At 36.6% G+C, this 12,498-nt stretch overlaps 1 protein-coding gene across 3 annotated transcripts; it reads left to right on the top strand.

Moving 5' to 3' along the window:
- The first annotated feature begins 3,911 nt into the window (after positions 1–3,911).
- Positions 3,912–12,257, top strand: LOC121975984 (OVARIAN TUMOR DOMAIN-containing deubiquitinating enzyme 12-like). 3 transcript variants are annotated; one of them, XM_042527941.1, is made up of 11 exons: positions 3,920–4,067; positions 4,141–4,214; positions 7,030–7,201; positions 7,763–7,836; positions 9,030–9,084; positions 9,169–9,243; positions 9,468–9,541; positions 9,825–9,873; positions 11,001–11,085; positions 11,905–11,961; positions 12,053–12,257. In XM_042527941.1, exons 3-11 carry the CDS (start codon positions 7,037–7,039, stop codon positions 12,097–12,099), a joined length of 681 nt encoding a protein of 226 aa, XP_042383875.1. In that variant the 5' UTR covers positions 3,920–4,067; positions 4,141–4,214; positions 7,030–7,036; the 3' UTR covers positions 12,100–12,257. The 3 variants fall into 3 exon arrangements, with proteins under 3 accessions (XP_042383874.1, XP_042383875.1, XP_042383873.1); XM_042527939.1 differs by having other exon boundaries at positions 9,030–9,243; XM_042527940.1 differs by lacking the exon at positions 4,141–4,214 and having other exon boundaries at positions 3,912–4,067; positions 9,030–9,243.
- The last annotated feature ends 241 nt before the right edge of the window (positions 12,258–12,498 follow it).

Raw genomic sequence — 12,498 nt, 5'->3', positions numbered from 1 at the left:
GGGTTTCCGCGACGCGAAAAGTGGTTTTCGCGGCCCGAAAAACCCAACACTTCTCCCTAAGCTCTTTGCGTCGAAGCCTTCTCCTCTTCCCCTCTCTGTGCCAACACGCCGATTCCCCTTGCCCTCTCCCTTCTCCACCCGATTCCTCTCCACCTCACGCCGACCCCTTGCTCCATCTCCTCTTCTCATTGGCACCCGATGACGCCGATCCACAACCGCCTGCTCTCCTACTCGCGTGAGCACCGCGGCGCCGTCGTCCTTGTGCCCTAGCGCCGACCGACTCCTCCGCTCTAGCCACCCACGTTGACTATGGCTAGGAGCAAGGAATCGCCAGGTCGTGCCCTAGATCCTCTCTGTCGGCCATTACAACCCGTCTCCGATCGCCGACTGAGCCTTTCTTTTTCCTCCACCGATCACCCTAGGTTCGTCCGATTTTCTTTTTCCCGAGTTACCGCCAGTTCAAGAAGATCTTCAGCCAAGAGAGGGTAAGGGCGAGCCCTAGCATTGATCTTTCCTTGCTATGTCTCTGGTTATCACATCTCCGATCTTCGGGTTGTACTGCTCCGACCGACCTCTTCCTCCACTCCTCATCGCTGCTTGATTGCGCCAGATCTTTACTTGGCGTCGCCTGTTGACTGTGTTGATGCCACATTATCGCTGTCCTTTGCTTTCTGCTTATCGCCACAATATCATCCTGATTTCCTTCGAGAGAGATCACAGATCTAGTTCAAAGGTAAGTCATGCTAAGTGTTGGAATATTATGGTTTTGATTTCATATTCTGTTTGGAATGTGGAGATGTGATGATTGGCTAGTTTTGTAGAATTTAGGCATTAGTTGGAAATCCACAATTCCGACCATCTTGTTCCAGCAGTGAACCTCTCCAGCTGTGAGTTAATAGAGGAGTAATCCAATTTGTATTTGGGGCTCTTGATTTGCTGTGGCGATCTTTCTTCAGCTGAGGATCAAATAAAGGGGGTTATTAAGGTTAATTTTCATGGTAAACATTGATCCGATCAATAAATATATTGATATTAGTTTTAGAATGTGTTATTATGTGGTGGTTTGGTTAATTGTAGACGAGTGATCAATTGGTAATGAATTAAGTATGAATTGGATTATATGGTTAGAGGATAGATTCATATTTGGGTCAAGATAGTTCTACTGTCTAATACTTCTCATGCATCATATACTACTATGCTAATATCTATTTTGCAGGAATATTCTGCATAACTCTATTTTGCAAGTCTAGCATGATCGGTTGACCGAATAGAAGGATCGATCGACCAAACAAGGCTAACTCAGATCAGAGACAAGTTCAGACCAATGTAGAGCAACATCCGATCAAGGCCTGATCGGTCGACTGAACCAAAGGATCGGTCGACCAAACACTGATGATGTGGCAAAGATCAGTTCGATCAGAAGCAGACATGAGAAGCCAACCTGATTGGTTGACCGAACATAGGGAAGTTCATCACATTAAAGGCGAACAGGGAAGTTCACTGTTCAGTTGACCGAGCAAAGAGATCGGTCGACTGAACTATTAAATTTAATTAATGTCCGAAGATCGAATCAGCATCAGATCTCAGTGAAGAAGGGAGCGGGTTCGGTCTACTGAACCTAAGGATCGGTCGATCAAACGTTGACGATTCTTATAAAAGTGAAACTCGAGGTCCGAGGCTGTATATCTGTTATGTGTTCATTGCTGTGCAAAGCTCCTATTTGTACGACAAGTCTGCTACTCATCACCAAACAAGTTGCTGCTCAACTCAAGACGTACTGATCAAGTTTCATCATATATCTAGTGTCGATATACTTTTAATTTGCTTATTTTGTACTCTATTTCAAGTAAGATAGTAGGTTGTTACTATCTTATACATTTCATTATACGATTTACTTATCTCCGAGGTTTTCAGAAAAAGAGTTATAGTGGATTGCCCAATAGTGCGATCAAGGATCGCGAGTCTTGGAGTAGAAGTCGACCTAGGCTTCGAACTAAGTAACCGTAACGAGTCTCTATTTTCCATTGCGTTACTTTGTTTTAAAAAGAATATGAGTGTTTTTAAAAAAAGCTATATTCATCCTCCTCTATCGCACTCTTTCGATCCTATGACATCAACTTTATTAAAGAAATCAAAATATGAATATACCTTAAAACAATAGTGATTAGATGAAAACAATAATGATTAGTGATCAAAAAACGGATGTATTTTTCCTTCTCCTTAAGATTTAAGGGTTCCTTGAGTTGATATAACTGAAAGCATACGGTTAGTAATCATGTCATTTCTAAAAATGATAAATAGCAAAAAGTGGGGAGGATAGGGCACAGCGGGGAAACAAAATGATAGAAACTGAAAGCAAACGATTAGGAATTATAACACAGAAAGATAAAAACAAAACATGCTTAATAAGAAAATGAAAAACATAAGTGTTTATCGGCAAGAGAGCTTCGTCACAGCAAGGGAGGGCAAGACACAGTGAAGAAAATCAACAGGGGAAGCAACTTTTCGATATGCAAGTTTAAATTTGGAAATAAAACTTACAGATCAAAATTTAGCTAGTTTTGTCCTTTAAACATTTTTGCTATCTAAATTTATGTTTACCCGATAATGGAGCTTCGTCGTGACGAGGGAGGGAGCTGGGAGGCATGGGGAAACCCTAGCTTCGCTACGGCGAGTGAGGGAGGCTCGAGGGAGGGCATAACAAGGGTTGAGGTCATGGGGGCGCTTCGTTGTAGGGAGCTTCATCACATCGAGGGAGGCTATAGTGAGAGAGAATCGGAAAATCTTGCTGCAAAAGGTTGGAACCGCCAACCCAGCGGCCCCCTCACCTCGGCCCCACAAGTATGAGAGGGAGTAAATCACGGTGAATACGGGACCGGCTATGACATGGTGGTCTTAGGCATTTTAGCACGGACAGATATTGATGTTATCGCATATGCTGCCACAGACCCTCGACCTCTCGACTCATGCTGCAAGAATCCATGTCATAACCGGTTGATCCCGCCCGTGGGGGCTGAGAATCGGAAAATCTTGATTCGCGGGAGGGTGGAGAGAGAGAGCTAAAGAGGGCTCATCTCATCGGGGAAGGGCACCTTTGAGAGAGGGCTCATAGTCATCGTGGCGAAGGATGACCTCGGCAAGGAGAATCACGAGAGTGAGAGAGAGCTAGGACTTCGATGTATATATATATATATATATATATATATATATATATATATATATATATATATATATATATATATATATATATATATAAAAGGTTGACTCTGTGTGTCAAATGAGTCACGATACATTTCACATATATTGCGAATTGATTCCATGATTTATTATATCAATATTATACGTAAATACTAATTGTATTTGTCTATGGGAGAAAAGATCTAATATCATACATTTCACATACATTGTGAATTGATTCCATGATTTGTTATATTAATATTATATGTAAATACTAATTGTATTTGTTTATGGGAGAAAAGATCTAATAATCAGGGGCGGATCCAGAGGGGGGGCGGCACCGGCAGTCGCCCCTCCTTGCCGGTAATGGAACCCCTAGTGGTATGGGGTTCCATCGGTGGAGATAGAAGATACCTCCTCTTGTTCCATCTAAAAATTATTCTTCTATGTTTGAATTTCTGGATCTGTCATGGTTAATAATGATAGTAAAAGATGATAATATTTATATTAGATAATAAAAAAAGAAGATAAATTATAAAATTAATTAATAATCAACCGTGAAACAATCAGGAGAATGAGATTTTTTTATTTCAGAGAAATACCGTCGGGAAGGGATGCTTTAGAATATCGAGAAATTAGTGCACGAATAAAACATATGTTTTTTTACGAATAATAAATATTTCTAGGTAAACAACACGTCAAACTTCGTGGACCAATATGAAATCAACCCAACAATTAACTTCTTTAGATATGCCACCGTGATGGAATCATTCATTTCTGGGACGGGGCTAATCGCCGGGACGTGGACGAAAGAGGGCGATCGAAGCGAAGCAATTCTTTCTCGTCGCTTGTTGATATCGTTGCCATATCAATCGGCTTCCTCTGCAAGTGTATGGTTCCTCGACATCCTCCTCTTGTTTCGTTCTTTCCTCTTCCCTTACAATTTCTTGGGATTTTGGTTAGCGCCTTCATTTGTTCTTGGGAGAACCTCGTCGTTTTCCCGTTCAACCATCCATGTCTCCCTCCTTCTGACCCAGGTGCGGTTTTCTTTTCAAGAAAAGTGGGGAATTTTCCATCAGCGCTAAGATTAATGTCCTTGTATGGCAGTACGAGGGCAGCAATTTTGTGAAGATTTGTTTTTTTTTTTCATATTGTTGGTTACTTTGAATACTATGAATCATGTAGTTGATGATGATGATCTTAGGGTTATTTACTATAGATTGATAAGCAAATTGGCAAAACTTTCAATCTTCTCTCTCCGTTCTTTACTCAGGAGAGTAACAGGGTTGTTGGTATCATAAATGGCACACTAATGCGATATCCTACTTTATCTTTCCAATCACTCAATCAAAACCTGTGTTCGTATATTTCTAATAAACAATAGCAGAGAGCGAGAAAAAAAAATCTCCATATGGCCATACAGTCAGCAAGTGAGGCAGCATGATTCTTGTTCGATTCTGCTCAAGTTTTTTTTTTTTATTATTTATTTTCTTATTTTGCCTTGATGATGTTGGGTCACTGCATCAGTATGTATAAGCTAGGAAGTAGTAGGTTCAAATGCGTTTTTTTTTTTTCCTTTTTTGTTGGACTAGCTTGCAGCCCCGATCCTTCGACTTAGGAGGTCTTCTAGTATTTCTATTTGCAAAATCGTCTATAATATTATCAGTTTCAAGATTTTTCAAAATGTCTTTCTCAATACATAAAATTGTCAATCCATTTAATTTTTCTTACGACATTGACGATCTCATATATATTTTCAATAATTTTAAATTTAAAAAACTCCTTTCAGCCGATGCTACCGTAACAGGCATAGTCAACAAGATTCTATAAGTAATTGCAACATTTGAATAACAATTTATACTTTGAACAAATTCAAGTATATTAATTGTAGACATTACTATATTTGGTAAAGTCATTTATAATATTTTTTTAATTTGGTAAATAAATCATCTAACTTAACATTTGATGAATTGTTATGAGTTAGAGTAGATTTTTGATTGACACAACATTTTCGCAATTCATCATCGTCCAAAGTTCTTAATATTTTTGAATTAAATAAAAAACTAAATATATTTTCAAAAGTTTTCATTTGCTGAAATCTACATTTTAAAGAAGCAATCGTCATGTCAACAACAACAACAAAATAATCAATTCTAAAGGACTTTGATAGTGAAACTTCATCGTCCTCTCTTTCATTAAATTATTTTTTCCTAAAAATATAATGCTTTGTTGTAAATATTGGCTCTGTGTTCATATATGATGTAAGACTTTTAGTAATAGTCAAACTTGCAACAAAATCATCATTCCTATACTTTTCAAAAAATAAGATTATACCTTCCAATTGTTTCATGGCAGCCCCAACTCCTTTACCACTTTGCAAATTGCAACCTAACAGGATAAAAGGAAAAGACAATATCAAAAGGTTCTGAAATATGAATTTGGGCCCAACTACCCAAGGCCCCAACTACATGCCTATAATACATAATACTAAAAAAAAAAATTTGGGCCGTCCCAAATTCTGGGCCAGGGCCATCGCCCAGTGTCGCCCTCCGGTCGGCCCTGCTAGCTTGTTGTTTTCCGTTAATTTGTATATGTTTATAGAATTATATGATGAAGTTTTGACATTAACACAAGTTTACTTGCAGCACAAAAGTGAGAATAAACTGATTGCTGTAGGAATTTGATGATAATCATAATAAACACACAGTCACTAAAGGAAGATGGATATAGGGTGGATGTATATTACAACATTTTTCCAACAATTTCCACCGAGGACAGAAGAAAAGAGGATTGTGGTGATAGTGAACAAGGGAGAAGTGATGATAGCAGAACCCATGGGGAGAAGAGAAAGGAATTTTTTGGCTTAATAAATTGGGCCATCCATCTTTCCTCTTTGAGACCATGTTTGACCAGATCCACCTGCTCAAAGAATGAGCCTGATCAAAATTTTAAATCATCCACCTGATCACTCATTCATACACTGAGTTATCAACCCAAATAAGTAGACCCTAGAAATCCCTCATTGTCTATAACATGCGACCACAACACTAGTTGCTTGGATGGCCATTATCCATTTTACTGAAAAAAGAAATTCGAAATGGTTGACCACCAACCAATTTGAAGATAAGCTGTAGGAACATGCAGGAAAAAGAATTGAGCTGAGTGCTACCCAGTAAGGTTTTTGTGAAATCAAAGTTTAGAGTATATGAGTGTATATTAATCTTAAAACAGTGAATGGAATGGTTGTTGAAAAAGCTGCTTGTTGATGTATAGGTAGGTTTAAAAGAGTGGAAATTTAAGGGTCTTGGACTCTTTGTTAAACAGGGGTTGTTTTCATTTTACGAATAGGAGAGAGGTTCGGCCCACGGTAAAAGTTAAACAAGCTATGAGATGTGTTTTCTGTAATTTGGGGACTATAAATTAGGTCTAAAAGGATACTTCTGAACTTAAACTGGTATTGACTAATCCAGTCCAGTAATTATTGTTTTCTAATCAACAATGAAATCACTTGGATGTTAAATCGTATCTGTTTTCTGAACATCCAGGGAACTTGATCATATTTACAGCATGTCAACAACAAGGCTTCAGCCCCCCTGCCACATGGCAAATTACAGAAAAAACTATGCATGTAGAATTCCCTTAAAACATTTATTGTCACAAAGGCGAACAGATTGCTCCATTTATATTTTAACACCATTTCATTTCTCAAGAGTGTATGGTGAGATCTCCTCAACCTTTCATAGGAAAGAAAAAAAAAGGGATCAGAACAGATTGTATATTTTCCAAGTTTACATTACTTCATGGTCTATGTTTTAAATGTCTTTTCCACACTGAAACCATTTTGTTCTCCAGGTTGCATATGGCACATATATTTCAAAATCAAGCTGGTCCTTCAACGAATATATTAAGCTGTCATGAGAATGATACTAAGGATGATAGGACGATTGCACTCATTCTCTCAGAAGAATATGCCAACTTAGACAATGAAATTGCTAGACGCCTTTCCAATTTGCCTTCGGTGCCGGTATGATGATGTTCCTTTCTTTCTTTGGGTACTTTGTGAATTAGTGGATGATTTATTGTGGTTATGAGAGTCCTTTTATGTATAAAAACATTATGGATGCAAATGAAATTTCATGTGAAGAATATTATCGAACATGCAGTGGTTCCTTTTTCAGTATTTGCTTTCCATGCCACATAAATTTATAGTTTCCTTCTTTAACTTTTTTCATTATATTTGGCCATCTTGTTTCTAAATTATGGTTGTTTTCTAAGCTAACAGAACACTCATTCAATTTTTGTTGTGTTTTAGGTCTGATGGTGCACACTTTTTTTTTTCTTTTGTAATATGAACAATCACATTGCTATTTAATAGTTTGCACTATTCACAACATAAATACAAACATATTAATATTTGATGGACTTTAGTCTTATTAGTCTCTATAACTTGCAACTGGATCTCACACATTTGTTCATATACTTCATGAAACATTTTAGACTTCTGTTTGATATTTTCCTCGTCTTGGTTTCACCTAGTTTCCCTAAGAAAGTAACTTGAAATTTCTAACAACTTAAATTCTGGCAGCATGTGCCACGAGTAAATACATTCTTCCCAAGCTTTAGTGATGCCAGTCTAGATCACCAACGGCTCCTTCAGAGGTTCTTTTCCTTTCCTGCAATTTTTAATTGGCTACAAACAGATGCTTATATTTCACATTTTTCTAATTTTCTCCAATTAAAGCCTCTTATTATAGCTCTACTTTAAAGTTTGTTTTCTTTTCCATGATATGCGCTACCCACTTTAAGTTATGAGAGAGGAGACATAATATAGGAAGAAAGAAAGAAGACAAGGAAAGAGGCAGCCTCATTTAGGGAGGTGGGAAAAAGAGAGAGGGATAGAAGAGGAAGAGAGAGAAAAGGACAATGGTTGTTGCTGCCTAGGTAGTAACAGAGAAGAGATGGATAGAGGAAGATATAAGGGACAGAAAGAAACTTTGGAATAGGGAGAGCGGAAGAGAGATAGGAGGGAAAGAAAGGAACTTTGCCCCTTAAATTAATATTACATATATTTAATTAAAATGTTGACTAGATGACGAAGTCAGCTTTCTCTTTGCTTTTGTTCAATTATTTTGATGGATAAACCTAATTGCAAATTTATATAAGTTCATATATGTGACCACACCCAAATATGTGTACCTAAGTTGCATCATATGAAAATAGTTCATCTATGAAATATTGAATTTTCCCTAGATTGTTTTGTTTGCTTCCTTTCTCTGAAATGAAATTTAGTTTTCTCTTTGCACAGTGCATCTCTTTATCTGTATAAATAGGGTTGTAAACAAGCCGAGCCGAGCCGAGCTTTGAGGTGTTCAAGCTTGTTTGATAAGGTAACCAAGTCGAGCCGAGCCGAGCCGAGCCGAGCTTAAAATGAACCAAGCTTTTGAAATGAGTGTTCAAGCTTGGCTTGGTTTATTTTTTATGAGCTTTTGAGCTTGGTTCATTTAGATGTTATCAAGCTCTCAATTCAAGCTTGGCTTGAGCTTGGTTCGAGCTTGGCTCGTTTAGATGTTATCAAACTCTCAATTCAAGCTTGTTTGTTTAATTAATCTTATGTATATTGAACGAACATAAACAAACTTTTACCAAGCTAACATCAAGCTTGTTCATGAACGCTTGGTTCATTTATAGCCCTATGTATAAACACATTTCTCTTTGTTTGTTCATATATATAGTTTGAATTGGAAGAATAGGTCATGCTAATAATGCTGTCTTACAAGAGTTCAGTTGGCACTAAAGTTGCATTCTGTTCCTGTTTTATTAGATTTGACACTGACAATTGTGTTCTGTGCTAGATTAAATGCTTATGGCCTATACGAAGTTAGGGTCTCAGGTGATGGCAATTGTCAGGTATCTAGTTGGTACATTTTTAAAGTGAATACATATGATCTAGGAAGACTCAATGGACCTACTGACATTCTCTACATATCGAAGTTTCGTGCACTCTCAGATCAGCTTTACAGGTCTTCAGAATATCACAAGCATGTTCGGAAAGAGATAGTGAAGCAGGTTTTACTAAGTTTATTCCATTTATATATTACTTGGTTCATTGTTTTATTATCGCTATTGACTGTTGTGGCATTTCTATAACTATTATTTGGATTGCTTAAATGGCCTTGTCTTGTAGTCCTGTTTAGTTACTCCATTAGAAGGTTATCCTAATTTCTTTAGATCTTAAAGGAACAAGAAAATCTTCATGATTTCTCACATTCTTTTTTCATTTTATAATGCAGCTTAAAGAATTCCCCCTTTATTATGAAGGATATGTACCCATGAAGTACAAGCGTTATTATAAGAAAATGGCCAAGTAGGTGATTTACACTAATTTACTTTTTCTTCAATGTTATATTGATTCAGAAGCTATGAAGTGCTGCTGGCTTAAAGCATCATGAAAAAAAATGAATAAGTCTAAAAGTTGCCGGCATCATGTTCTCACTATGCCTTGTGGTGTCTGCCTAGTGATGAGCTGCTTGTTTTCATTTAAAAATTAAAAAAATAAATAAATAAATAAATAAATGATCTATGTAGCTCTTTCTTGATAAGCTACTAGCTATAGGTCATTGACATATTGCTGTACTGTTATAATACAGATCTGGTGAATGGGGAGATCATGTTACCTTACAAGCTGCAGCCGATAAGGTATATTCATTTTGGTTCATTTAGATGTATACATCCTGCACCGATTTTACTATTTTCTGATACATTCTTATTCTGACTGATCTTGTTATGCTTTTATTATTAGCACCTGCCAGAATCTTGCAAGATGTTTATTGTTTGAAAAGTTAATTGCCACATTCTTCTATATGAGGAACCTTGATTTTGAGTCAGCAATGCAATGGAAATTCAAACCTTATCCTCTTTCTTGGAACGGTCATGGAATTTACCTGGTCTAATGATTATTTTTTTAAGTTTTAACTACTTTGGACTAATCAGGACCTGTTCTACATTATGTCATACTGGCAAATATCATGTTTTCTATCTTTTGTTTGTATGTACATTAGGTATTTTCTGTCTTTTATCAGAATCACTTCTCTTGAAGTGCACTTTTTTGCCCCTTTCATATGTACTAATAGAAATAAAAATAATCATCAAGAGATCATGGATGACTATATGAACTCAATGGCAGAAGGCAGTAATCTGCTTGTGCCGTTAGAATATCCATCCATGTTTTGTACTCTCTAGCTTTATTCCAAACAATTATGACCGTTCTAATGTTCCTTTTGTTGTGTGAGATAACTAGTTTTTTTTTTTTGCTGACTATTTTTCTTGCAGCAAAAATAATAATATAAAAATTTTGGTTATCAGTGATATCAATTGATGATTTCATGTTCTGTATAAAAATTGAAGGAAGTTTATTTTTGAAAAAGTGGATTTTATTCATCTATTATACTTCTGGGCATCATCTATCTACGTATTCCTTCTATTTTTCTGGGCATTATCTTCCTCGAGCTATTTCTTGCAATTTGGTGCAACTAAACGAGCTTGCTTTATTTCTTTAGGTATGTAAAGAAAGAAAGCTATTGCCACTTCTAGCAATCGTATTCAAAACATCTAACAATGATATGCAGAAGTAGTATGTTTATGCACACTTAAGATTGATGCTCTATAGTCGCTCTGGTGATTAGACCACCTAAATACTGTCCCTCTTTCGTGGTTGGCTGATCTGTTATTCTAGATGATTTCGAGAATAATTTGTTGTTGACCAAAATCTTTCCCAGAAGATCTAGATGCTTTTGATAACAATAATCTTGCTTATTTATGTGCAGTTTCAAGCAAAAATATGTCTTCTAACTTCATTCAGAGATATGTGTTTTGTTGAGATTGTGCCACAAAATCAGGCTCCTCAAAGAGGTAATTCTGCACAATCCCATTTCCAGTGTCCTAAAATAAGTTAAATTACACTCTGATCTAGCGCAGAACATTCCATCAATCCCATTATAATGTTTCTGGTTTTGCAGTATTATTTCCACTTATTTAACTAATTCCTTCAAGAATTAGAAAGTTGTGAAATTTTTGTTCTATTGCTAAGCAGGCAACACTGGTTGCTTTATCATGTAATTTTGCTCTACTGATCGAACTCGGTGTTGGATTAATAATAGTTCCTGAGTTAGTATGTTATTGAATGGTTATGCTAGTCCAAGTCAACTCTGATAGCCATGTTGATCAATGCGATGTTGATTGCCCTTGATTCTTCATAGCCAAAGTCAACTGATAGCCATGTTAGTTGCTGATCTAAACGCAATCCTGACAATATCATACTGAGTTGTTCAATGAGTATCCATGTTTATTTAGGACAGGTCTAATCTTACACTCTACCATCTGATCTGCCTTGTTATTCTCGTACCATAACGACTCCTACAGTGGTAAAACACTAAGAGGAATAAGTAAAGGGATCAAAGTTCGAATTTCATTAGGAACTAATATTTTGGAGGTCGGCTTCTAAGTGTGCATAAGTTGTACTTTGGATTACGACATGAATCGAGCTGAACATCACAAACACAGATGTACTAAAACATATGAGACTTGAATTTCAAGATAGGAATTAGGAAAGAGGTGAATCGATATGCTCTCTTTTTTTTTTTTTTGCAGATGGGTTCATTCTTTTTTTTGTTGCCATGACCTTTGCTTTTGTGCACCATGATTCTTATTATTGTTTGATTGATATTCCAGAGCTATGGCTGAGTTTCTGGTCCGAGGTGCACTATAATTCTATCTACCAACTACGAGGTCATCATCAATCAACCAACCTTTTTGAGATGATATTTTACATTGCTGCTTTCTACTGCAGCTAACATTTTCCATTAAATTGTTTCTGTAGATCTTCCTCTGCAACGCAGGCCTAAAAAGAAGCATTGGCTATTCTAAGTTCTCCCTGTGTACATTAAAGTTAGCTGGTTTTGATTTTTCATATAATGTGCCTTTTCAATTCGTTTAATGTTCATCTACAGATTTTTTTTTTTTTTATTTGTACGATGACACTGGTAATATCAATGGCATTCTTTATAATTATCCACATTTAATTTTGTATATCAGTTCTCAAAAGAGTCCTCTCTGTTGATTATATTGCTAATTTCATATGCATTATTGAATAATTGCATGCAAATAAAAACTTACAATTGTCGCTTTCCGAATGATGGTTTTGCTTGTCGTCTAGAAGGACAATTACTGAAATCAAAAAACCTTTCCCAATTCCAAAATCAAATCCCCTTGGCAATAGATGTTACGCCTCCGAATAGGTTTTCGCAAGACACGTAGCTTTCGGGA

This window comes from Zingiber officinale, chromosome 4B (genome assembly GCF_018446385.1).
Source record: "Zingiber officinale cultivar Zhangliang chromosome 4B, Zo_v1.1, whole genome shotgun sequence".
Taxonomy (NCBI): Eukaryota; Viridiplantae; Streptophyta; class Magnoliopsida; order Zingiberales; family Zingiberaceae; genus Zingiber; species Zingiber officinale.
Note: the sequence above shows the minus strand (reverse complement) of the source record. Positions and strands in the feature narration are given on the sequence as shown.

What these genes read in the sequence shown, in the direction of transcription:
- LOC121975984 (XM_042527940.1), top strand. Translation starts at nt 7,037, where the DNA reads ATGGCACATATATTTCAAAATCAAGCTGGTCCTTCAACGAATATATTA. An exon ending in CCAATTTGCCTTCGGTGCCG is followed by an intron (nt 7,202 to 7,762) that starts GTATGATGATGT and finishes AAATTCTGGCAG; the next exon opens with CATGTGCCACGAGTAAATAC. An exon ending in TACAAGCTGCAGCCGATAAG is followed by an intron (nt 9,874 to 11,000) that starts GTATATTCATTT and finishes ATTTATGTGCAG; the next exon opens with TTTCAAGCAAAAATATGTCT.